This window comes from Heteronotia binoei, chromosome 15, assembly GCF_032191835.1.
Source record: "Heteronotia binoei isolate CCM8104 ecotype False Entrance Well chromosome 15, APGP_CSIRO_Hbin_v1, whole genome shotgun sequence".
Taxonomy (NCBI): Eukaryota; Metazoa; Chordata; class Lepidosauria; order Squamata; family Gekkonidae; genus Heteronotia; species Heteronotia binoei.
Window position 1 is genome coordinate 19,472,273 of NC_083237.1, and position 25,273 is coordinate 19,497,545.

General features: G+C 46.0%; 2 protein-coding genes across 2 annotated transcripts in view; one reads left to right on the top strand and one right to left on the bottom strand.

The window, feature by feature from the left end:
- LOC132584347 (solute carrier family 12 member 3-like) overlaps nucleotides 1-7,435 on the top strand; it is a 31,646-nt gene extending 24,211 nt beyond the window's left edge. The window contains exons 19-25 of the mRNA XM_060256211.1: nucleotides 317-367; nucleotides 1,250-1,354; nucleotides 3,172-3,283; nucleotides 4,324-4,410; nucleotides 4,574-4,709; nucleotides 6,238-6,305; nucleotides 6,982-7,435. Of these exons, the coding sequence (XP_060112194.1) occupies nucleotides 317-367; nucleotides 1,250-1,354; nucleotides 3,172-3,283; nucleotides 4,324-4,410; nucleotides 4,574-4,709; nucleotides 6,238-6,305; nucleotides 6,982-7,123 (701 nt within the window). The 3' untranslated portion in view covers nucleotides 7,124-7,435. The remainder of the gene's footprint in view (nucleotides 1-316; nucleotides 368-1,249; nucleotides 1,355-3,171; nucleotides 3,284-4,323; nucleotides 4,411-4,573; nucleotides 4,710-6,237; nucleotides 6,306-6,981) is intronic.
- An 876-nt stretch (nucleotides 7,436-8,311) lies between these two features.
- Nucleotides 8,312-24,471, bottom strand: OSGEP (O-sialoglycoprotein endopeptidase). The gene is made up of 11 exons (XM_060255490.1): nucleotides 24,341-24,471; nucleotides 18,266-18,385; nucleotides 17,101-17,276; nucleotides 15,566-15,661; nucleotides 14,928-14,977; nucleotides 13,245-13,323; nucleotides 12,004-12,069; nucleotides 10,911-11,001; nucleotides 10,636-10,711; nucleotides 9,294-9,392; nucleotides 8,312-8,487 (listed from the first exon to the last, which is right to left on the bottom strand). The coding sequence occupies exons 1-11, from the start codon at nucleotides 24,453-24,455 to the stop codon at nucleotides 8,448-8,450; spliced, it is 1,008 nt and encodes a 335-aa protein (XP_060111473.1). The 5' UTR covers nucleotides 24,456-24,471; the 3' UTR covers nucleotides 8,312-8,447.
- Between the last annotated feature and the right edge of the window lie 802 nt (nucleotides 24,472-25,273).

Here is a 25,273-nt window from a genome sequence, read left to right on the forward strand (position 1 = left end):
TCCGAAGAGTCTCAGAGTGGCTCACAATCTCCTTTCCCTTCCTCCCCCACAACAGACCCCCTGTGAGGTGGGTGGAGCTGGAGAGGGCTTTCACAGCAGCTGCCCTTTCAAGGACAACCTCTGCCAGAGCTATGGCTGACCTAAGGCCATGCCAGCAGGTGCAAGTGGAGGAGTTGGGAATCAAACCCGGTTCTCCCAGATAAGAGTCCGCACACTTCACCAAATTTGGCTTCACCAAACTGGTTTTTACTTGGGTGCAGAATTTTGGTTTCCTAATTTATTTTAACTAACCCTCTCTGGATCTCTTTCTCAATAGTGAACTTGGGCTTTGAGGATCCAGAAGCAACCCTGAGCCTGGAGAATAAGCGTGAGTCAAATGCACCCAAGGTGTCCTGGAACAGGGATAGTGGGGTGGGTGGCAGGAACTGAAGCACATTAGGCAAACTCATCCCTGATGCCCTCTTGGATGCTGTTTGGACCACACCCAGATTCAGGCTGTGTGGAAGTAAACTGAGCCAGCCTGAAGGCACATGGGAACTTTAACAAGGAAAGAAACATAAGATAGCTGCAATGTAGGATTGATAAGTCCAATTCAAGAAATATCTGGGGACTTTGAGGGTGGAGCCAGGAGACATTGGGGGTGGAGCCAGGAGGCAAGGGTGTGACAAGCATAATTGAACTCCAAAGGGAGGTCTGGCCATCACATTTCAAGGAACCACATGCCTTTTAAATGCCTTCCATCCATTGAAAATAATAAATAAGGGCACCTTCTTTTGGGACTCCTAGAATTGGACCCCCCGACTCAATCTTTTTGAAACTTGGAGGATATTTTGGGGAGAGGCACTGGATGTTATGCTGAAAATTCGGTGCCCCTGTTTCTAAAAACAGCCCCTCCAGAGCCCCAGGTACCCGTGGATCAGTTCTCCATTATACCCTATGAGAATTGGTCTCCATAGGGAATAATGGAGTGCCCAGCAGACATTTCCCTCCCTCCCCCTGCTTTCTGATGACTCCTACCCCCACCTGGGGATTGGCAGCCCTACTGGAATGTGTTGTGATAGTGAAGAGTAACTGGATTAGACTGGTTTGGATTAAGCCATGACCAGCTACTGAGAAAAGATACTAAGAAATCAGTTTCCCAGATTCAGTCAGAAAAAGCTTGGAAAACGAGGACTAGCAGATTGAGGGGGGCGGGGGGCAACCACAGGGATCATCGCTAAAGTTCTTCATTTGCTCTCCTCCCGCCCAGGCGAGGCATACAGGGTAGTCGGTGCCGACAAGTTCCTGGAGACGGTGTTTCAGGGCAAGCAGAAGAAGAAGAACATTGACATATACTGGCTGTTCGACGATGGTGGTATGTGCCTTTCCCTCCCGCGTTGGCGCTCTCCAGTGGCAGGGAGGAGGCCATGGATCGCAGTTTCTTTTCTGAAGCGGACATCCTATAGGTTGTTGTCATCACCGTAAAACCAAGATTACCATGACATACATCTGGGGTTTGTCATCCTGATCTGGAGAGCAACAGATGTGTGATGCAGGGCCATGACCCAAATTGAGGGAATTCTGCAACCTTGTACCTCTACGGCACACACCTGGTGTTGGTCACCAGCTCCAAGTTGGGAAGTTTCTGGAAATCTGAGGTTGGAGCTTGGGGAGGGTATAACACCATACCACCTACCCTCCATAGCAGCCATTTTCTCCAGAGGTGCTGTTTGAAGGGCACTGGGTGTTATTAGTAGACTGATTAAAGCCACCAAGCAATACACCGTCTTTCAGTTTGCAAAAATATATATTACAAGAATTGTGTATAATGCATAATAAACAATACACTAATGATAAAGGTCGGCGGTGCTAGGGCCTTTTAAAGTAACAGAAACCCCAAAGGAGCCAGAAACCCCCTCCCCAAATTAATAGATATAAGTCTATACTTGGAAATAGTCCAACTGGAATTTACAAAGTGGGGGCTCCTGAGGAACATCACTTCAACACAGCCACTTTCTTAAAAAAGACGTCTCTCTAGATCAGGGGTGTCGAACTCATTTGTTATGACGGCCGGATCTGACATAAAAGAGACCTTGCTGGGCCAGGCCAGGCCATGTGGGGTTGGGCCGAGCCATGTCGGGCTGGGCCTTGTGTGTACCTACTGAAGATTAGGAAGCAGAGATATTAATTTTATAAAGAACACAGACAAATAGATTTTTTTAAAACTTAAAACATGCTTAAAACGTTAGCACTCATTAGGGTTGCCAAGTCCAATTCAAGAAATATCTGGGGACTTTGGGGGTGGAGCCAGGAGACATTAGGGGTGGAGCCAAGATCAAGGCTGTGACAAGCATAATGGAACTCCAAAGGGAGTTCTGGCCATCACATTTAAAGGGACCACACACCTTTGAAATGCCTTCCTTCCATAGGAAATAATGAAGGATAGGAGCACCTTCTTTTGGGGCTCATAGAATTGGACCCCCTAGTCCAATCTTTTTGAAACTTGGGGGGTATTTTGGGGAGAGTTACTAGATGCTATACTGAAAATTTGGTGGCTCTAACCCCAAAAATAGCCCCCCCCCCAGAGCCCCAGATACCCACGGATCAATTCCCCAATGTTTTTCTATGGGAATAAATCTCCATAGGGAATAACAGAGTTCCCAGCAGACATTTCCCTCCCCTCCCCCTGCTTTCTGAAGCAGGGGGAAGGCCTCTAAACCGGGGGATCCCCTGCCCTCACCTGGGGATTGGCAACCCTAGCACTCATTGGTCTTAAAGGTGCTTTCTTTGTATTTTTCCCATGGGATCCAGGGAACTGGGCAAAGGAAGCTCTGGGTCTTTTCTTCCTTCCCCAAGGGAGGAGCCTCAGCCAATGGAGAAAAATAGAGGTTTTGTTCTGTAGTTCCTGTGCAATTGAGCAAGCCTTGCAAAGCAACCTGTTATGCAGAAGGAAGCAGGATATAGGGAGAAGGAAACAGATGACAGCCAGTTGCTCAGGGGCCTGATTCAGACCCTGAACTGCATGTTTGACACCCCTGCTCTAGATTTTGATGAAGTTTCAATTCTTTCTTCAGTTTAACAGTTCAATTATTTAGTAACCCCTAAATAATTGCTCCATTATTTAGGGAAATTCCAGAGTGCTGTTCAAGCCAACATTGGTGTATCTTAAGATTTTCTTTCCCTCTCCCACAGGGCTGACCCTTCTCATCCCCTACCTCCTCACCCGCCGAAAACGCTGGAGCCGCTGCAAAGTCCGAGTCTTCATCAGCGGGGAGATCTCCAATGCTGAGCAGCAAAGAGAAGAGTAAGGGGCTGGCGGGGGTGGTGTAAAAGCCCCACCAGGGCTCCAGAGACTGGACCAGGCTGTTACCAAACCATGTCCTGGAGAACCTGAATGCTCCTTGAAAGTCTAGCAGGGCTTCCCCAGTCAGAAGACAGAAACATCGAGCTGGAAGAGACCATCCAGGCCATCTCATCTTTGACAGTGACTTTTGTCTTCTCATAACATGACCGAACAATGATGGCCTCCGTTTAGTTTCAGTGGAGAGTAGGGTTGCCAAGTCTCCCCTGCCTCTGGCGAGGGACTTCTTTTGTGTGCGCAAAGCCCGTGCGGCGCAATGACATCACCTCTAAGTGACGCATGCCGGTCGCTCTAGGTGTTTCCGGGAAAAAACTATGGTTTTCCTGGGTATTCTAGCATTTTGGGAGGGGAAACTATGGTGCCTATTGTACCATAGTGTTTTCCCTCCCAAATTGCTACAGCGCCCGGGAAAACCATAGAGTTTTCCCAGAAACGCCTAGAGCGGCCAGCACGTGACATCATTGTACTGGTGATGTCGGAGGAGGACCAGGAGCTTGGCAGCCCTAAGGGAGAGTTCAGGCTTGATATGATCTAGAACCCACGTATTTGTCTTTTTGGCAAGCCACCGTATCCGTAAAACTCTCCTCCAACACCACGTTTCAAAGGAACCAACTTTCTTCATTGTCCAGCTTTCACACCCATACATAGTAATGGGGAATATTTTATTAGGAGCAGGGCTTTCTTTGTAGCAGGAGCTCCTTTGCATATTAGGCCACACCCCTCTTAGGTAGCCAATCCTCCAAGAGCTTACAGGGCCTTTCTTACAGGGCCTACTGTAAGCTCCAGGAGGATTGGCTACCTCAGAGGTGTGTGGTCTAATATGCAAAGGAGTTCCTGCTACAAAAAGAACCCTGATTAGGAATTATCTTGCCCTTGGTCACTTAACACTCTTTTCTAGCTCCTTCATGGCTGCTGGCAAAGAAAAAATTGTGGTTCATTTCTCTCTCTCTCTTTCTCCCCCACCTAACCTCCAACCTCCCTAGGATCCAGTTTTTGTTGAACAAGTTCCGCCTGGGCTTCAACGAGGTCGTGGTGCTGCCGGAAATAAAGTGGAAGCCAGAGGAGACAAGGTAAAGACATCTGCAAAGTTTTTTTTTTTTAAAAAATAACCTGGAATGTTCGCCCTTGACCATTCCGACATCATGAGGTCAGATCGCTTCTCCCTAACTCCCTTCTGGACCCCCACTCCTCCTTTCCCACTTGTGGCCTGACCTCCTTTCTCTTCTGCGGCAGTCTTAAAGAGTTTGAGGATCTCATCGCCCCGTATCGCTTCAATGAAGGCCAGAGAAGCCAAGAAGCTGTGGAAGAGATGAGGAAGGAGGCGCCCTGGAAAGTCACCGATGAAGACCTCAGCACCTTCAAGAAAAAGGTGAGATGCTGCCAGGTTATGTTTGGAGTGTCACAGAGGACTGGAGCAAGAGGCCTGCAGAGTTGTAACCAGCGTCCTTGTCTTGATGCAGTTTAGCACCGAGGAAGGCCATGACTTAGTGGTAAAGGCCCCAGTTTGATCCCTGGCATCTCCAGTTAAGGATCTGGCAGAGGTCTGCCTGAGAGCAGGTGCCAGTCTGAGTAGACAATGCTGACTCTGATGGACCGGGGGTCTGATTCACTCTAAGGCAGCTTCACGTTTGTTCACCAGCACAGTATTCCCCAAGACTGTTAACATACAAAGTAATGGGATGTTGGGGGTTTCCGTGGACGGAGGGTCCAAGGATTTTCTGGACATTGACACAGCTAATCAGTGGAAGCCCAGGGACTTCGTGGGGCTCTTTAGCTTGGAGAAATGTTGACTGAGGGGTGACATGATAGAAGTTTACAAGATTATGCACGGAATAGAGAAAGAAGTACTTTTCTCTCTTTCTCACAATATGAGAACTTGTGGGCATTCAATGAAATTGCTGAGCAGTTGGGTTAGAACAGATAAAAGGAAGCCCTTCTTCACCCAAAGGGTGATTTAACACATGGAATTCACTGCCACAGGAGGTGGTGGCGGCTACAAGCATAAACAGCTTCAAGAGGGGATTGGATAAGCATATGGAGCAGAGGTTCATCAGTGGCTATTAGCCACAGCGTATTGTTGAAACTCTCTGTCTGGGGCAGTGCTGCTCTGTATTCTTGATGCTCAGGTTGGGCAGAAACAACAGTGGGAGGGCTTCTAGTGTCCTGGCTTGTCCAACTGATGGACCTCCTGATGGCACCTGGGTTTTTTGGCCACTGTGTGACACAGTGTTGGATTGGATGGGCCATTGACCTGATCCAACATGGCTTCTCTTATGTTCTTATGTGACACAGAGTGTTGGACTGGATGGGCCATTGGCCTGATCCAACATGGCTTCTCTTATGTTTCTTATGTGCCGTTGCTTCTGACTTTTGGCAACCTTCTGAGTTAATGACCTCCAAAATATCCTCTCATCAATAGCCTGGCTCAGGTCTTGCAAAGGAGGGCTGAGGCTTCCTTGATTGAGTCAAAGAACTCCACCCATCTGATTCTGCCCTACCCAAACTTATCTAATGAAACTCCCAGACCCAACAAAAGGAGGGGGGGGCACTTCCTCACCCATTTCATTAGTTTGCTGCATTGCTAAATTGAGGGAGGCAGTGACTTCAGTTGCAAGGAATTTAATTTAAATAATTTAGCACCAGCTGTTTTGAAGACCAGCTTTTATGAAAGGGCAAGGATTGGTTTTTAAAGGAAATTAAAACCAGTCAGGGGTTTTTGAAAGGTGGTACATGCATGTTCTCTGGGCCATGAGCACGGCACCCCTTCTGGGATAGAGCAGGTAAGGTTGGCGAAGGCAAAACGGAGACAGATATGAGCAACTTCTGGCTTCAAGGTGGGGGGAATGGAAGGGAGAGACTGAAAACACAACTAACTCCTGTCCCTGCATGCCTTCCAGACCGAGCAGCACATCCGCCTTCATGAGATCCTTCAGGACCATTCACGCAATGCGGCCCTGATTGTCATGTAAGTTGCCTTTGAGAGGTGAACATGCCTGGGTTACCTGGTCTGCCCCAGCAAGACTCCCCCTCCCCCAAAACTACTTCTCAGTTTCACACACAAATGGAGGAAGCCATTCCTGCCTGGGAATCGAGATCACAGAGGGAGGCCCTCCTCACCATCCCATCAATCGAAGAAGCTCATCTGGCGGGGGCACGAGACAGGGCCTTTTAAGTGGCAGCCCCACAATTGTGGAGCAGCCTGGCCCCTTCACGCTTCATCTTTAGGAGGAAGGAGGCAGTTAAGATGGTTGTATTGAAGACCACATTTGATAAATTTGCTAGCAGTCCTGAAGTATGATTTTAATCTTTTTTTTTTTGGTTTATTAGGCATTCTCTTTTATAGATATTTATCTATAGCATAAACTACCTTGACCTCCAGAGGCAGTTAAGAGGACCGCATTTGATGAATTTACCTTGCAGTCCTAAATTGTTAAATTTTTGGTTTATTATGCATTTTCTTTTATGTATTTTACCTACAGTGTAAGCCGCCTTGAGCTCCATAAGGATGAATGGCAGCTACTAAATATTTTAAATAAATAAAATTTAAAAGGGAGGCTTGAAGGCTACAGGCAATGTGTGTTCAGTCTAGGGTGGGATTATTTCTCCTCTATGCCCCTCTCATTCCTCCTCCTCTCTTCCAGGAGCCTTCCTGTGGTCCAGAAAGGGGCCTGCCCGAGCGCGCTCTACATGGCCTGGTTGGAGACCGTCTCCAAGGACCTGCACCCGCCTGTTGCCTTCATCCGGGGTAACCAGCAGGATGTACTGACGCTTTACTGCCAATAGAGGGTAGCATCATTTCAAGAGATCAGTGTGTAGCAGATCAGGAGCCCTCCTTCCACACACACTGGTGTTGTGAAAGCACAGGATTCTGAAAACATCCAAGAGGGGCTCTGCCAGGCATGCAAACGAGGGAACAGATCGTCTTCGATATCTGTGAGAAGCGGGGAAGGGACATGTGCTACAAAATGGCGCTGTTGAGACTGTTGTCCCTCTTTTCCCCTGGATTTTACCCAGCGGATTATTATCTACTACACCAACGTTCTTGGGTTCTGTGCCTAAGGGGCTATCTGTAAATAGGGAAATAAATTTTTGAATACTGTTGTTTAACAACATGGGTGCAACTCTTAATTTAACTCTCTGCCTCTCCCATGCTCTAATCCCTCTGCTGTCCTTTTCTGTTCTGAACTGGGGTGAAACTTTTTTCTGCCGAAGCTGAATAAATTGCAGGGCATGCTGGAGTCCAGGCCTTGAGTAGTTCTGTCCTTAAAGACTACAGCAAAGAAGGGAAGACGTCCCACAGTCCTAGGGAGGGGAACTCGGCTGAGAACTCCTTGAATCAAGCAAAGAAAGCTTAGGTACTATCAGTGGTCATTTTGTAGAAAAAGAAGGGCTGGAGCTCATTAGCACAACTCATTTGCATCTGCCACACACCCGACATCACCGGAAGGTGTACTCAATTATATCAGCTCAGCATCTACCTTAAAATGCTTCTTGAACTATAATTGTCACCAGAAAACCTTACTCCCAACATACTTTAAAAAATTACTTTCTCCTCTGTGGCCACAGTGGCATGATGAAGATTTCCATTTGTCTGCTTTATACATTTTGGTTCTTTCCCCATTTTTTGTGGGGAAATGTATTAGAAAGTTTGTCAAATCAGCAAAATTCCCACCGGGGTTTTGAACAATGGAGCCCAAAAGCAAGTATTTGGGGGGGGGGGGGGGGAGGGGAGGTAAGAAAGAAAGAGCACAATAAAATGTAGAGGTTCCAGAGCTCCACTCCTATGAGCTGCCCAAAATGAGGCCTGGGTACTATTCCCATTTTGCAAAGCCAGGAACAGAGACAGAGTGGCCCAGAGGAACTCTGCAAGCTTCTTCTTCACCACCTGTTTGCCATCAGAAAACAAGAGATTTTTCTTTACGGGCACCCCACATCTTCTCTTATCTCAGGCTAGAAACAATCCAGCATGGCTACAAAACCAAACCATTTATTCTGGGTGGAATTTGTTCCGCAGTGAATAACCACTGTAGTCCAATAATTCGCTGAAATGTTCACACTGCTGTCCCCTTCCGGCTGAGATGGGGGAGGGAGCTCCCAGGCAGAACGGTCAGTCGCGCCACGTCACCTCCACTTCATCCGTACGATACCTGCAAAGGAGCAGAGATTTGTCTGGCGCAGCAGCCGTTTGCCTCTGGTCACTGTCACGATTCCTTCACAGTCCCTCAGTCCCCCCTCCACAAACCATGAAGCTCACCCTACTTATCTCCCTGCGTTATGCTAAACGCTTCTATCAAGGGAAAGCCTGTCCCATAAACATTTTTCACGCCCAAGAAGTACAAAATGAGAGTCTACAAGATCAGAATATGGTGGTATTGCAAGGTCAGGATAGGATCCCCTAAGTCCAAACTCCCATCTGCTCTTACAAACTATTTTATTTTATTTATATCCCACCTGCCCCACGAAAGCGGGCTCAGGGTGGCTATACAAGATCATGTTTACAAATTGCAAATGGCAAACTTGTACAGCCTCAATTTAACCTTGGGGCTGTGTGGGGAAGGAGTTTTAACCTATCCGTCTCTACTCAGGGTTTGCTATTCAAAACCAGCCTCCACACTCTGCTGTCAACCTTTTAAAGGAAATCATACACATTCTTTTAAAACAAGACTGTTCTCTTGGAAGATGTTAATGGTGGGAACTGGATGGGAGGCGGCTGGTTTCAAATAGCAAAACCAATAGGCGTTTGAAGAGTTAAACCCCCTCTCCCTTTCCTGAACAGCCCTGGGACTAATTGAGGCTCCACAAACCTGCCATTTGCATTTAATAATCAAGACACGCAATCTGTGTCTTTCTGTCTCAGTCCAACAGTGTCAACCACAAAAGCTCCAGAAATCCTGAGATTTCACCCCCCCCATACCTTTACTTTAAAATTTTTTAAAAGGGTGGCATAATTCACCTCTGTGTAATCCATGAATCTTCAAGTGGTGTGATTTGCCCTGACTGGAACATCTCCCAGCCGGCTTGTGCGATCATGGCTCCATTATCAATACAGAACCTGTGTATAAAAAGGCAGTTTCAGTGGAGCTGGGTCTCTTGAATTCTCCCTTCTGCATTTGAGAAGGGACTTGAGTGGTTATGGCACATTCTTCGTGATTGATGAAACACCAATTTTATAATTAACATTTTTACCCCCTTGTTTCTATATTGTTTCTATATTGCCCCCAAATTTAGTTTTCATGGAGGATGGGAACATTAATGGCTATTTATCATGATTACTAAATCGAACCTCCATGTTCAGGAACAGTATATTCCTGAATGCTCATACTGAGAGGCAACAATAAGGAAGGTGGGGGGGTTGGTTGGCCCTAGTGAAAAGTCAGACCACTGCTCTTAGATGTTTTAGGAGTAAGAATTACCTGTCTTCAGGAGGAACCTGCCCCTGAATTTATGCACAAATGAGTGCTCTGGAATTTCTTTCTCTAGGCAGGAAAAACAACCAGATCAGCAATTGGTACAGAGATGCAACAGGCAGCCTCTCTGGGGTACAGATAATTCCACTGTGTGTCTGCATTGCTACATTTTAATTTGTGATAAAGATGGCAATCAGGGATTGAAAGACTCTTTCACAACAGTGCAAAACTATTTCCCCATACCACATCCTACATTAGCCATATTCAAAAGAAAGGAAAAGGAAAGGTCCCCTGTGCAAGCACCAGTCGTTTCTGACTCTGGGGTGATGTTGCTTTCACAACGTTTTCACGGCAGACTTTTTACGGGGTGGTTTGCCATTGCCTTCCCCAGTCATCCACTCTTTCCCCCCAGCAAGCTGGGCACTCATTTTACTGACTTCGGAAGGATGGAAGACTGAGTCAGCCTCGAGCAGGCTACCCGAAAACCCAGTTTCCACTGGGGATCAAACTCAGGTCATGAGCAGAACTTAGGACTGCAGTACTGCAGCTTTAACATAAGAACATAAGAGAAGCCATGTTGGATCAGACCAACAGCCCATCAAGTCCAACACTCTGTGTCACACAGTGGCAAAAAATTTTATATACACACATACACTGTGGCTAATAGCCACTAATGGACCTGTGCTCCATATTTTTATCTAAACCCCTCTTGAAGATGGCTATACTTGTGGCCACCACCACCTCCTGTGGCAGTGAATTCCACATGTTAATCACCCTTTGGATAAGAACATAACACTCTGCGCCAAGGGGCTGTTCTAGCCATATTCAAATGACTGCACAATACTCATTGGCTTCTGAAGGCCCAAACCGAGGGAGGTGGGATCTTACCTCTCATCAGTAGCAAAGAGTTTTGCTCCTCTTTCCTGGCACATGATGGCCGTCATCTCCTGCAGCCTCTCATTACCTAAAAGACAAGACATAGTGAACACAAATGTTCAAAAATAATATGTTCAAAAATAATATGCAAAATAATATGCCAGTGGTCACAAATGTTCAAAAATAATATGCAAAAGCAACAGACAACATCCCAGCAAGAAATAGATTTGCACTACGAAAGGCAAAGGCCACGGCCTTTCCCTCAGTGGCAGCCTGGTTCTACCTACAGCCAACACCGCCCACGATCAGTGCCTCCTGAGAGCCGGTGTGGGCCATGGCCCGCTCTGTGATCTCCACCAGCATAGCAAACACTGTCTCCTGCAGGGGAAGGGAGGGAGAGAAAACAGACAAATGACTTGAAGGCACCTGTGAACTTCTGACTCACCACCACAGATCAAGCCCAGGCCCTGAAGTACATGGATGGGATAGGCAGGCTCCTGTTGCCATGACTACCCTGCTGGGCCTCTGGGCCCTATCCCTTCCTGTCCCCCTTTCATTCTCTTGCCATTTGTAGGGGAGGGGAAGGAAAGGCATGAAACTCCTTTTGAGATCGCCTAACTACTACAGAACTACTATTACTACAGAACTAGTGCTATGACTAACTCTTCCTCATTGTACACCACCTGGAGCAAGCTGGGATAGGGCAATTAATAAATCAAATAAATAAATAATACAGAAGGCCATGAGTCTCTTCAGTCAGGGCTTTTTTTGTAGCAAGAACTCCTTTTCATATTAGGCCACACATCCCTGATGTAGCCAAATCTCCTGGAGCTTACAGTAGGCCCTGTACTAAGAGCCCTGTAAGCTTTTGGAGGATTGGCTTCATCAGGGGTGTGTGGCCTAAGATGCAAAGGAGTTCCTGCTACAAACAAAGCCTTCAATCCTTTATACTGGAACTGATACGTTTATTTAAAAGGCATCTTGTAACCCAGATCTCTTGCCTGAAATGCTGAAGATATTTAGGCAAAACCTCACTCCCTGACATTTTACGGCTGGCTCTTTGCCCTGCGGCCGCCATTTTGGAGTTGTGTCCACCGCCCTGAATTCCAAAGGTGCCCCCAAACTCACAAAGGTTGGGGGGACACCCTCCTCCGCTCTAACCACCACACCACACCCTTTCTTCTCTTGATTTATTTAGAAGCCGCTGATAGTCTTGCTCATGGTAGACCACCAGCTGCACTGTTTGACTGGTCTCTGCCCTGGACTGCCAAAACAGCTGCACAGCGGATTCATAAGGCGTGTTTCTTTCAGTACTAAGCTACATGGCATTTAGACCCTATTGCAAGACTGCCAGTCCCATCCCAGACCTTGGTTCCTCACCTGTAGGGAGAAGCAGAGGTCCTCTGCCGTGCACTCCCCTGCAGCCAGCATTCTGTGGGCCACATCCTGTACCAAACAAAAAGAGAGGAAGGGATAAGGCCGCTTTCTGTTTTCTAGAAACACCTTCCCCTGCCTTGGAGAGGCAGTGAATGGAAAAGCAGATGCTGGAATTTAAGAACATAAGAACGTAAGAGAAGCCATGTTAGATCAGGCCAATGGCCCATCCAGTCCAACACTCTGTGTCACACAGTGGCCAAAAAAAATTATATATATACACATACTGTGGCTAATAGCCACTGATGGACCTCTGCTCCATATTTTTATCTAAACCCCTCTTGAAGCTGGCTATGCTTGTGGCCGCCACCACCTCCTGTGGCAGTGAATTCCACATGTTAATCACCCTTTGGGTGAAGAAGTACTTCCTTTTATTCGTTTTAACCTGTCTGCTCAGCAATTTCATTGAATGCCCACGAGTTCTTGTATTGTGAGAAAGGGAGAAAAGTACTTCTTTCTCTACTTTCTCCATCCCATGCATTATCTTGTAAACCTCTATCATGTCACCCCGCAGTCGACGTTTCTCCAAGCTAAAGAGTCCCAAGCGTTTCAACCTTTCTTCATAGGGAAAGTGCTCCAGCCCTTTAATCATTCTAGTTGCCCTTCTCTGGACTTTCTCCAATGCTATAATATCCTTTTTGAGGTGCGGCGACCAGAACTGCACACAGTACTCCAAATGAGACCGCACCATCGATTTATACAGGGGCATTATGATACTGGCTGATTTGTTTTCAATTCCCTAATAATTCCCAGCATGGCGTTGGCCTTTTTTATTGCAAACGCACAATGTCTTGACATTTTCAGTGAGTTATCTACCACAACCCCAAGATCTCTCTCTTGGTCAGTCTCTGCCAGTTCACACCCCATCAACTTGTATTTGTAGCTGGGATTCTTGGCCCTAATGTGCATTACTTTGCACTTGGCCACATTGAACCACATCTGCCACGTTGACGCCCACTCACCCAGCCTCAACAGATCCCTTTGGAGTTCCTCACAATCCTCTCTGGTTCTCACCACCCTGAACAATTTAGTGTAATCTGCAAACTTGGCCACTTCACTGCTCACTCCCAACTCTAAATCATTTATGAACAAGTTAAAGAGCATGGGACCCAGTACTGAGCCCTGCGGCACCCCACTGTCACAGAATTTCTTTCTGTCACACAGGAGAGAAGAGGATTTCACCTTACTTCTATGTGGGACAGGATGCCAGAGAAAGAGACGTCCATGCCTTTCACTGTATAAGGGAGTTCAACCAGTTTCTGACCCCTGTGAAGGGAGGAGACGGCATTAGACCTCCCTCTCCTCTCCCAAGAGTTGTGAATTTCCTTCATAATTTGGCCTCAAGATATGTCTTTCTTCCTTATGAAAAGGAAAAACAAAAACGGTCCAGACATTATAACATCAACTCTATCAAGTTGAGTTTAAGGGAGCATTTTTTGAGGGCAAAAAGGGACTTCTCAGAAATGTAATCTTCCCTTCAGGATGGACTTAAACATAAAGTCTTAATCTCAAGAGAACTTCACCACAAACATCACCTCTTTTCTAATCCTTGTCTATCCTCCAAACTTCAACGCTCATTACTGCCTCACCACTTTGCCACATTATGCAACATTTGGCTCCAAAACAGTGCAACTTACCTAGAGAATTCCCCAAATAAGAGTCTTGCTGGGTCAGCCCTTGAAGGCCCTTTCAGCCAGTATCTTGTTTCCCACTAGGGTTGCCAAGTCCAATTCAAGAAATATCTGGGGACTTTGGGGATGGAGCCAGGAGACTTTGGGGGTGGAGCCAGGAACAAGGGTGTGACAAGCATAACTGAACTCCAAGGGAGTTCTGGCCATCACATTTAAAGGGACAGCACACCTTTTAAAATGTCTTCCTTCCATAGGAAATAATGAAGGATAGGGGCACCTTCTTTTGGGGCTCATAGAATTGGACCCCCTGGTCCAATCATTTTGAAACTTGGAGGGCACTTTGGGGAGAGGCACTAGATACTATACTGAAAATTTGGTGCCTCTACCTCAAAAAACAGCTCCCCCAGAGCCCCCAAAACCTCCAGATTAATTCCCCATTATACCCTATGAGAATCGATCTCCACATAGGGAATAATGAAGTGCTCAGCAGACATTTCCCTCCCCCCCTGCGTTTCTGGCAACTGAAGCGAGGGATTGGCCTCTCTACTCATGAGTTGCTGCCAACTTCTTCAAAGTAACACAGACACCCCATCCCAAGAGGAAGCCTTTCAATCGGAGACCTGAGCCGGAAACGCACATGGCCCTCTGGAGGGAGCGATCCTGGCGCTTGCTGTAAGCGTCAAAGCTGGAGCCAGGCAGACAGGCACAGAGGAAGCACGCTGCCCCCTCCGCAGCCAGCGCTCGCGAAGCGCTGGGTTTGCGGTGGGGGCAGCGTGGAGCGATCCCAGCGCTTGCTGGAAGAAGCTGGAGCCAGGCAGGCAGGCGCGGGGGAAGCGCCGGGATCGGAGGCGGAGGCAGCGGATCGCCCCCCAGGAGGAAGGTGCGTCCTATGGTCTGGAGCGCCTTATGGACCAAAAAATACGGTAGGTCATAAAGACTGAAAGCCCCCACTGTCGTTCTCTCTCAAGAGCTGGTCTATTTTGCCCCTGAACGTGCAGACTCCCTTTAGCCTCAACTAATATTGATGGATGGACCCATCCTCTATGAACTTTACACCTCTTTTAAAGCCACCTAAATTAGTGGCCATTGCTCCATCTTGTGGCAATGAGTTCCATAAATTAATGAGCGGTGTGCCCATTTTGAACCTGCCGCCTGTCAATTTCATTGGGCATCCCGAAAGTTCTAGGATTTGGGTTGAGGGGGGCCCTTCCCAACTTTGGGGTTTCCTTCTTTACTTACTTCTTGGCCATCTGTTCGATGTTGTAGCCCGGGCTGGGGTCATTCGAAATCTAAGGCAAGAGAGGCAACATTCTTAGCAGAAGCTACTATTAGCTTCCCTTGTCATTGTCTTCTCAGCAAGAAAACATCCCTCTGGACTGGATTCCCCAAGTATCTATCTTTTCCCCATCCTAAGTGGATAATTTTCTTTGCTCTTCTCCCTCCTAACTTGCAGGGGAAATTAGCCACTAAGAGAAGAAACAGTACGTGGTTTGGCAATTTCACAGAAGCAGGGTCTGACTGGAGTCTTGATGGAAGACCTCTTAAGGTCAATAAACTGTCAATAAACTGTCAATAAACTTCAGTCAATAAACTGTTAGTGGTTCTTCCTTCACCCTCCTCTCACACAGCAGTGTTGCTCTCCTGTGACAAGTCTGAACATTTCATCTGTCTATACATTTCCATCCAGTCCTTCCACCCCAAAATTCAGTGTGGCCAACATGACTCCCCTCCCCCATTTTGCCTTCACAACAGTCCTGTGAGGTAGGCTAGGCTGAGAGAAACTGACTGGCCCAAGATCAGTTTGGTGACTGAATGGGATTTTGAACCCAGGCTACTCTGCTTACAATTTCACTGTGTATCTCTTCTAAGCAGCTCACCTTCAGCACACGGGCAAAGCGGTCCAGACAGTTGCCGACAGCAATGTCTATGGTCTCTCCAAATATACGGTAGCGATGCTCTGAATACGCAATGACCTATGAGGAAAGAAACAGAAACAAATAACGTCCATTATGTGCCACAGAGCCCCAGAACTCTCTCTCTCTCTGGAAATGTCCACCTTTACACCACACAAAATGGCGACCATTGCATGGTTCCACACAAGTCACCTGGTCTGATGCTATCACCATCATAACTTCAGCATACATAATTATAGCCAGGCCCAAAGACCCCGGGTTGCCCAGCAACCACAATGCCTGCTCTAGTGGCAGTATAACCAGAGATCTTTCTGTACAGATGCAGGAACCAGTGTTTCCTAATCCCTTTGTGTGTGGTAAATGCCCTTCTCATGTCACTGAGGGCCTGGCCCAAAAATCTCCTCACAAGACACAGCCTTCCACCAACTGCAGAAGTCAAGAGAAAGCAATTTGAGAAGCAGAGACAACACACCTCTCCTCCAAAGTGTCTACAATTCAGAGAGAGATCTGAAAAATGAATAGTTTCCCTCTCTCTTCCCACTGCGCTTTTTACAGACACTGCCTGAACTTCATGCTTAAACCCAACATGAGGGGACAGGACCCCCTTCATTCCCCCAGTTTCCTCCAGAGAGAACTGGGCGGGGGGAGGGTTCTTCTCTTTTTCTGCTGGATTCCCCCCTCCCTAAAGATGACAACAGTGAATTTCACTGGAACCTTCCAAAAAATCCCAACACAAGGACAGAGATGGAATCGGAGGAGACCCCACAGCCAGACTGGGATATCAGAGCTCTTCTGTTTCGGATCAAAATGCAAAGCGTCTCCACACGCAGCCCTTTGAAGAGCTCAGACAGAGAAAGGTTTAAACAAAGGTGTATGCATGTGTTAGAAACAAGCACCACAAGAGCAGACCTAAGCAAGACATCTTTTGCTTTAAGAAACAATACTCCCATGGCAGGGAAACAAACAGGGATGCTGTTATGTGGGGGAAAATCTCAGGTCGATATGCAGAGTCCTGCCTTCCCCATTAGATCTTCAGAAGAACCTTGTGAGGTAGGACAAGATGAGAAAGACACAACTTTGTGAGGTAAGATAGGAGTGCCTGTGACTGGCCCAAAGTCAGTAGGCTTCATGGCAAAAAAACCAAATCTCTCCATGATGCCACACAGGTCTTCAAGAAGAAGATGATAATGGATTTATATCCTGCCCTATCCTCTGAACCTCAGAGTGGTCACAATCTCCTTTACCTTCCTTCCCCCCACCCACAACAGACAACTTGTGAGGTGGGTGAGGCTGAGAAAGCTCTCCCAGAAGCTGCCCTTTCAAGGACAACCTCTGCCAGAACTATGGCTAATCCAAGGCCATTGCAGCAGGTGCGTGTGGAGGAGTGGGGAATCAATCCCGGTTCTTCCAGATAAGCGTCCGTGCACTTAACCACTACACCAAACTGGCTCTCAGAAAAGAAACCCAGTGTAGCGGAGAGGTCCCATCTTCATGCCTACCTGAGTGTTCCCACCGCTAACGTACAACACTGTTGGATTCTGGGCACCGGTCACCAACCGCCCCATCTCGATGTGTCCCACGCAGTGGTTCACCCCCAGCAGAGGCTTCCCCCACAGTTGAGCCACTGTACGAGCCACCACAGCCACCGTCACCAGTGGGGCACCCATGCCTGGACCTGAGGAAGAGTGTGGGCATAAGAAGTTCCTAATAACAAAGTACAGAACCTGCCTTTTGTTCCTGAACCCATAACCACAGTCCACACTTTCAGCTGATTTATATCCAGTAATGTGAGGGGGAAAAATTTCCAGCGCTGTTATTTCCATGTGGAAAAATTTCTGTCCTATTTATTTATTTCTGTTGATTTATACCCCACCCCTTCCATAAACAGCTCAGGGTGGCTATTTACATATGTAAATGAAGTCTGCTTATCCACATTGTAAGAGCTACAAATCAATTACACAGCTAAATGCGGGATATGAAGTGTGGAAAACCCCCAGCGCTTCTACAAATACTGATTCTTCATAGTATCAGCTGCCAAACAGTTCTTGGATGGCAGCTGATACTATGGATGGCATTCCTTCTCTCCACACCATTCATAATTTCACACTCTTCTACCATGTTCCGTCAGGGCCATCCCTCATTTAAACTAAATGGCCCCAGCCTTTTTAGGAAATTTCTTGGCACTACAAACCTTGGTCTGTAAGGTCACCAAAATGATCATCTGCTTGACTAATCCATAATCATAGAAGTGCAGAGTCAGAAGGGGCCTCCAGGGTCATCTAGTCCAACCCCCTGCACAGGGCAGGAACTTCACAAATACTCCCCCACATACATCCCCAGTGACCCCTGCTCCATGCCCAGAAGACAGCAAAAACCTCCAGGATCCCTGGCCAAAGTGGCCAGAAGATAAATTGCTGACTGATCCCAAAGTGTCAATCAGCGTTTCCCTGGGTGTGTAAGAAAGGGCCACAAGAACAAAGCACTGATGCAACCCTTCCCGTCCTCCTTCTCATGATCTGCCTAAGTTCACAGAATCAGCACTGCTGGCATACGGCCATCTCGCCTGTTTCAAAACCTCCAAAGGGGAGCCCAGCACCTCCTGAGGAAGCCTGTAATGAGCCAGGGTAAGTGCCATCCCTGTAAGGTGGCACCAGAAGGACTCACCCTTAGTAAAAGCCACGGCATCGATGTCTGACGGCTTCAGGCCAGCCTCGCTTAGCGCCTCCTGCAAGACGGCCAGGACGCAGGAGCGGTGGTGACGAGCTGTGTCACCTGGCAGGAAACCTGGAGCAGGAGAGATGGGTGAGTTTGCCAAGCAGATCTCAGACAGTACAAATCCCTCCAGCCAACCCTCACCAGCTGCTTTTAGAATCCAGGCAAATGCATACAGGTGGGCACAGTCCTTCAGACCCCTGACAGCAAAGTCAGGCCTAAGTATGCATGCTCTGGCTGCACCCAAAACCCGCTGGGTGGAAAACCTACAGTAGCCGCATCAGCAAAAGAGGGCTAATACAGATTCTTTGTTGTGCTACAATTTCACAGGAAAAACAAATTCAGGCCCATAGCTACAGTATCGCTTTACTCTGCTCTGGTAAGACCTCACCTGGAGTCTTGTGTTCAGTTTTGGGCACCACATTTTAAAAAGGATATAGACAAGCTGGAACGGGTCCAGAGGAGGACAACGAAGGTGGTGAGGGGTCAGGAAACCAAGTCCAATGAGGAAAGGTTGAAGGAACTGGGGATGTTTAGCCTGGAGAGGAGGCGGCTGAGAGGTAATATGATCACCATCTTCAAGAACCTGAAGGGCTGTCGTATAGAGGATGGTGTGGAATTGTTTTCTGTGGCCCCAGAAGGTAGGACCAGAACTAGTGGGTTGAAATTAAATCAAAAGAGTTTCCAGCTCAACATCAGGAAGAACTTCCTGACCGTTAGAGCAGTTCCTCAATGGAACAGGCTTCCTTGGGAGGTGGTGGGCTCTCCTTCCTTGGGGATTTTTAAACAGAGGTTAGATGGCCATCTGACAGCAATGAAGATCCTGTGAATTTTGGGGGAGGTGTCTGTGAGTTTCCTGCATTGTGCAGGGGGTTGGACTAGATGACCCTAGAGGTCCCTTCCAGTTCTCTGATTCTAAAGTTGGGCCTGGTGGGGGGAGAGGGGCCAGACCCTTCCTTTCAAACCCCCCTCCAACTGTATGGCCTCCCTCCATTGGAGGGCCCCCAATCTGTCGCCTCTTGGCTCCCCCCCCTTTGCTCTGCACGCAGTGTTAGGGAAGCGGAGAGGAGAAAAGCTGAAAGACAAGCAGAAATGCTACACCCTGAGCCCGTCAGGGGAGGGTAGGATATAAATTTGATTTAAAAAAATAAAATACTTGTTCAGAATGGTGGTGAGCAAAGGTGATAGTCTGGGGGCCCTCCAATGAAGGGGCCATACAGCTGGAAGTGTAGGGATTCAGTTTTAACAGCAGAGAATTTAACTGCGCCACAGAATGTAATGTATTGAAGCTTTGTTATGTTATGATAAGGAAACGTGCTGTTTGTGTGATCTGCGCAGGCGTTATCTGTGGTTACGTTGACCAGACACATATAATTAATTGGCTAATGTTGGTGGAATGATGTGAGGTCATGGTTTCAATAAAAGCTGGACGGACAAAGGCAGGAGGAGTCTTCTGAGAGGAGTCTTCTAAGACTACAGATGCCCTCTCAACCTTTGTGCGCACCCCTTTCCTATAGTCAGACGTCTCCCGGAATTTTTATTGTCTCCTAAATCTTTCTTTCCGCACCTCAATGCCGGAGCGGGTTCTCTTACATTTTGGTGCCCCTCAGGGAGGCTCAGAAGAGATAGCATGACAAGATAACCTGATTTATTGATCATCACTCACACCCTGCGCCCGGCGAGGGCACCGACGTCGAATTTTACCTGCTCAAGGTTCTGGGGTGAGTTGGCTTGTCAAGTTAGACCACACACACACTGTAGTGAAGATGGGGTCTACGTTAAGTGCTGCTCAGGCTGATTTATTGCTTGAAAATCACTCCACTCCGCTTCAAAGACATTTTATTCATCCGGTCAAGGATCCCAACGGTGGATGTGATTTGTCAAGTAAAGAGCACACAGACCCTGAAAAAATGGGTTGTTCCTTATCAGCTGGCCAAGCCAGCCTCAGAAAATATTTACACTGTCTTCTTTCCAAAGAAGGACTTGTTGTCAAAAAGTCTGATGTTTTTGATTTGGTGAAAGCTATTACAGATATTTGTCTGTGTGTTCCTGAGAGTAGAAGTTTAAATATACAAGACTGGCAAAAAATAGGATATGCTTTTCAGGATCATCCAAAAATCACAGCCAAAGTTCTGTGCACCTGGGGCAAAGTAAAAGCTTGTTTAGAAGGGCTTAAGCCCACCAACATTCTATTTAATCAGCAGACAGAGGCTGGAGCAATGCTTTCTGGCGTCTTATCTCAGATTCTGCTACAATTGCCTTCAGGGTTTTGTGTTACATCTTCTGGCTGTGATGAAATTCATCTACCCCCTAAATCACCAGATGGCTCGAAGTCAAATGAGCAGCTACTCCACAGCATTGCTCTTGTTCCAAAAATGCAGAGGCCAGCACAATTAATTACAAATCTCCAAGCTGCTGTGCTGGAGGAGGGGGATGAAAATATCCAAGGAGGCCCAGATACAGAACATCAAGGCCAAACTGAAGTTGTTTTTCCAGAAGGCTCAAGTGTGGGAGGACAGCTAGCTGTTTGTGGCAGATTTGACACATTCCAGACTCTGAATGAGCTGGAGGAATCAGTACCTGGTATTGCAGCCGTACAGCAGGCAGTGCTGACGGATGGAGTACTCTCTCAATTGTCCTCACTTGTCACAAAGGCCTATAAAGAAATCCCAGAGGCTAATGAGAATTCCTTGGCTAGTTTTGCTAACACATGCCAAGATGCCATAGAACCCTATGCTGAATCTGTTAATGGACTTATGAGGACAGTGCAGAGGCAGATTGACAGTGCTGGGGCTGGAAAGCAGTTGGCTTTTGAAAATGCTAATGAGGATTGCAAGGCAGCCTTGACACCTATCTACAGCAATCCCACCACTGATATTCAATCTATGCTCAAAGTGTGCCAAAATGTGGGATCTTGCCTCCTGGCGGCTACAATTCAAGCTGCTCAAGGATCATTAAATCCAGCAGTGTCATTACATGCCCTGCCTATACACTGGAAATATGGATGACATTCTGCTGGGTGGAAGTGGACATTAAGTCATCATGTGGATTTTTTTTTAGTAACAAGTGTTTCAAGAATATGGCCTTATGATTGCACCAGAAAAGATTCAACGTCAAAGTCCTTATATGTATTTAAGGCACAAATTTTCCACAGCTTCATCAATTCCAGTTTTTCCACAAGTACAGCTTTTAAAGACATTGACATTGATACAGTTACAAAGTACATTGGGAAACATTAATTGGGCTAGGCCTTCCTAGCGTTTACAACCATGGAACTGTCACCTTTATTTTTAGCACTTGCTGGACATTCATCTCCTGCAGAAAAGATTGAAGTCTACCTTTGAAGAAATTGCTGTCGTGGAATGGATTCATCTACCACATACTTTTTCAAAGAACTTGTACTCAAAGATTATAGCAATCTCTGACTTGTTTTTTAAATCCAGAAGTAATCCAATCCAGTTAACAGGAAAAGATATTAATCTTGTTTATTTTCCCTTTTCACAGGTTGTTGCAGACTACTTCAAAGTTCCAAATAGCTTTTGAGGGTTTTCTGGGAACAATTCTTTGTAACACCCCCCCAAAGATAAATGTTTGTTGTTGTTTTTCCAAATGCCTTAAAACTAACTTGTTTTCTCCACACCCTTTGCAAGATGTGTTAACTCTTTTTACAGATGGATCTCCAGAGTGTAGGAAGTGAACTTTACTAATTCACAGTCATCAGCCCAGTGGTCAAAATTGGCTGCTGTAATTTTAGCATTTCAGTTGTTTGAAAATAATGATTTTACTCTTGTAGTAGATACTTAATATGTGTTCTGATTAATGATGCATTTACTTTTATTTTATTTGGTTCCATCTAGTGACAAAGAGTTGTATGAAATGTTTTGTCAGTTGCAGTTTTTATTGCAGGAAAGAAGAGCTTTCAGTTTTGTCACATTCGTTCCTGCTCTGGTCTACCAGGGATGTTGGTGAAAAGAAATGCACATGCAGATGCAGCTCTTTGGAATAATGTTTTTTCCTTGTTTGACAATCCTATTCAGTCACATGCTGCATTCCATCAGTCTGCAAAGACCTTGCACAGAATGTTTTTCACCTCGATGTTACAAGCAAGAGACATTGTATCTGTGTGTTTTTTCTTATTGTAAGACTTCTATTAGCTTTTTTTTTTTGATGCAGTGAATTTTCGAGAAGCTCAGGCCAACCAGGTTTGGTAATTGGATGTGACTCCTGTGTCAACATTAGCTCCTCTCAACAAGTTACATCTCACCATAAACACATCTTTGGGTTTTATCTGGACTATGCCCATGAAAGAAGAAACATCATGTCATGTCATTCAACATTGTATTTGAGCTTTTGCAGTTATGGAGGCCAGGATGTTTAAAAATGGACAATGCACCTGGCTATGTTTCTATAGCATTTGCAGAATTTTGTCAATTGTGGGGCATAAAATTAACTCATGCTATTCCTTTCAATTCAACAGGTCAAGCTATTGTGGAGAGAGCTCATTTGATCTTTATATTGCTATTGTATTGCCAGACGGAGGGGAAAGGGATTCCAACAGCAGCTATTCCCACAGTCATGGCTAAAGTGCTTTATGCATTAAGTTTTTGTTTATTTCCCATAACAGGGTCTCATATTCCTGTTGAGCTTTATTTTAGGTCAGAAGAACAACTGTCTAGATCACTTGTCACCTATCAGAAGTTTCCTTATCCTGAATGGAAAGGTCCTGTCCTCCTGATCACCTGAGGAAGAGAATATATTGCAGTAGCATTAAAGAAAGCACTTCTATGGATTCCCCCAACGTGGCAGGGTGTTCTATGGATCCCTGCTCGATGTGTCAAACCATGGCGTAAAGAATTTGGATTGTTTTTGTAATTTCAATGTCAAGAGTAACAGTTGGAGATGGAAATGTAATTCTGAAATGAAAGACAAACGTGGAAACAACTGAAAATTATAGTTATGGTTTGAAAGATGATATTTTTGTTTGTAAACATAGTGCTTATAAGGTTTTGTTTTCTTATTAGAGAAGCAAATGTACTCTAATTGCTCTTAGTCCTTATGACATGTATACTGTTAAGCATTCTGATATTATGGTATCATATAATCCTCACTCACACACACATATATATGTATAAGCAAGCACTGAATAAGTTACAGATAGTATTATTGGATATTATAAGTTTTTATTCTTACTATGATTTTTGTTAGCAATGATTTGATATTGTTAACCATTTCTAAAGATATAGAACTATTTACTAATGCTTTAAAAATAGCTATTGCTGCTTTGCTAATTGAAATGAATTTTGTAATGAATACTGTTTTTTAGAATTGTCTTGGTTTAGATTTTTTATTTTTATAGAATGAGGTTTTATATCTTTCTTAAATCAATCTTGTTGTTTTCATATAAATGAATCAAGGGTTATAGAGGAAGCCATGGTTAAAATATGATCCTGGTTTCAAAATTGGGAGTAGTTGGGATATTTTGTAATGGCAGTGATTATGATATTCATATTACTAATAACTTGTTTTTATATTCAATGTATTCCTGCATTAATCAATGTATTTAGATTATGTAGTTAATGTTTTCCTTTAGCCTTAATAGTTGACAAAATAAATAAAAACAGAGGAGATGTAGGGATTCAGTTTTAACAGCAGAGAATTTAACTGCGCCACAGAATGTAATGTATTGAAGCTTTGTTATGTTATGATAAGGAAACGTGCTGTTTGTGTGATCTGCGCAGGCGTTATCTGTGGTTACGTTGACCAGACACATATAATTAATTGGCTAATGTTGGTGGAATGATGTGAGGTCATGGTTTCAATAAAAGCTGGACGGACAAAGGCAGGAGGAGTCTTCTGAGAGGAGTCTTCTAAGACTACAGATGCCCTCTCAACCTTTGTGCGCACCCCTTTCCTATAGTCAGACGTCTCCCGGAATTTTTATTGTCTCCTAAATCTTTCTTTCCGCACCTCAATGCCGGAGCGGGTTCTCTTACAGGAAGTGCATTTTCGGATAAACGTTACTCTTACCTTGCCCTGGAGGAGTGACATAGGTCCGCCGGGGGTTGCTGAGGACCTCCCCATCCTGCACAATCCCCACGCCAATCTTGTTGGCACTCCCCTCAAAGCCAATCACCACAGGCATCGCTTAGTATCCTCCTGGAAAACCAAAGCAGAGAGACGCCGTCTTGATCCCATTTTGGGAAGATGTAATTCCCCCATCAAATGGGGACAGCGGAGTTTTGTGGTTCAGAGCTGAGGCGGGCAAGAGATGAGAAGTTCTTGCCCGTCTGGAGGCCCAGGATCATCTGATGTGCCAAAACAGGGCGCAGAATCTAGAGACGAAAGATCTTGCAGCATGTTCGTTGTAGGATTGGGTGGAAATGAATCTGGAGCCGCTGCCTCCCCCACTCTCAGTCCCATACAGCACAGTGTTCCCTCTATGCTGAGTTAGCTCACAGTGTTTTAGCCTCTGTCTCACACATTTTTGTCTTAGCTCAGGAAGGATGGCCCCGGAGCAAACTAATTTATGCAAGTAGTCAAATCACTCGCTCGCAACTTTAATGCCAGTAGCTCACCGAGTAGAATTTTTGCTCACAAGACTCCACCGCTTAGAGGGAACATTAATCAGGACCTTTTTTTGCCCATAAGGAGCAGGCCCCAAGAGGTTAGTGGTTCCATCTAGCTTTTTACCACTCTGATGGGCGCATGTGACAGGAGCGACTGTGGATTGACTAAAGCACACTGCATCGTTTGGAATCTAGCGATGCATTTTGTGACTCTCTCCCCTCATCTATTGAGCTCTGGCTTTGGAAGTCAAGATAGTTGGATTCCGCTAAGAGGAGAAACAAATGTACTGTAGTAGTTACCAACTGGCCAGGGGAAACACCCCCCACCACCAATTTGTTCAGCTTCTTTGGCTTCAACAGCACAGGCTGAACACATTGAGCTGCTTTCTATCGA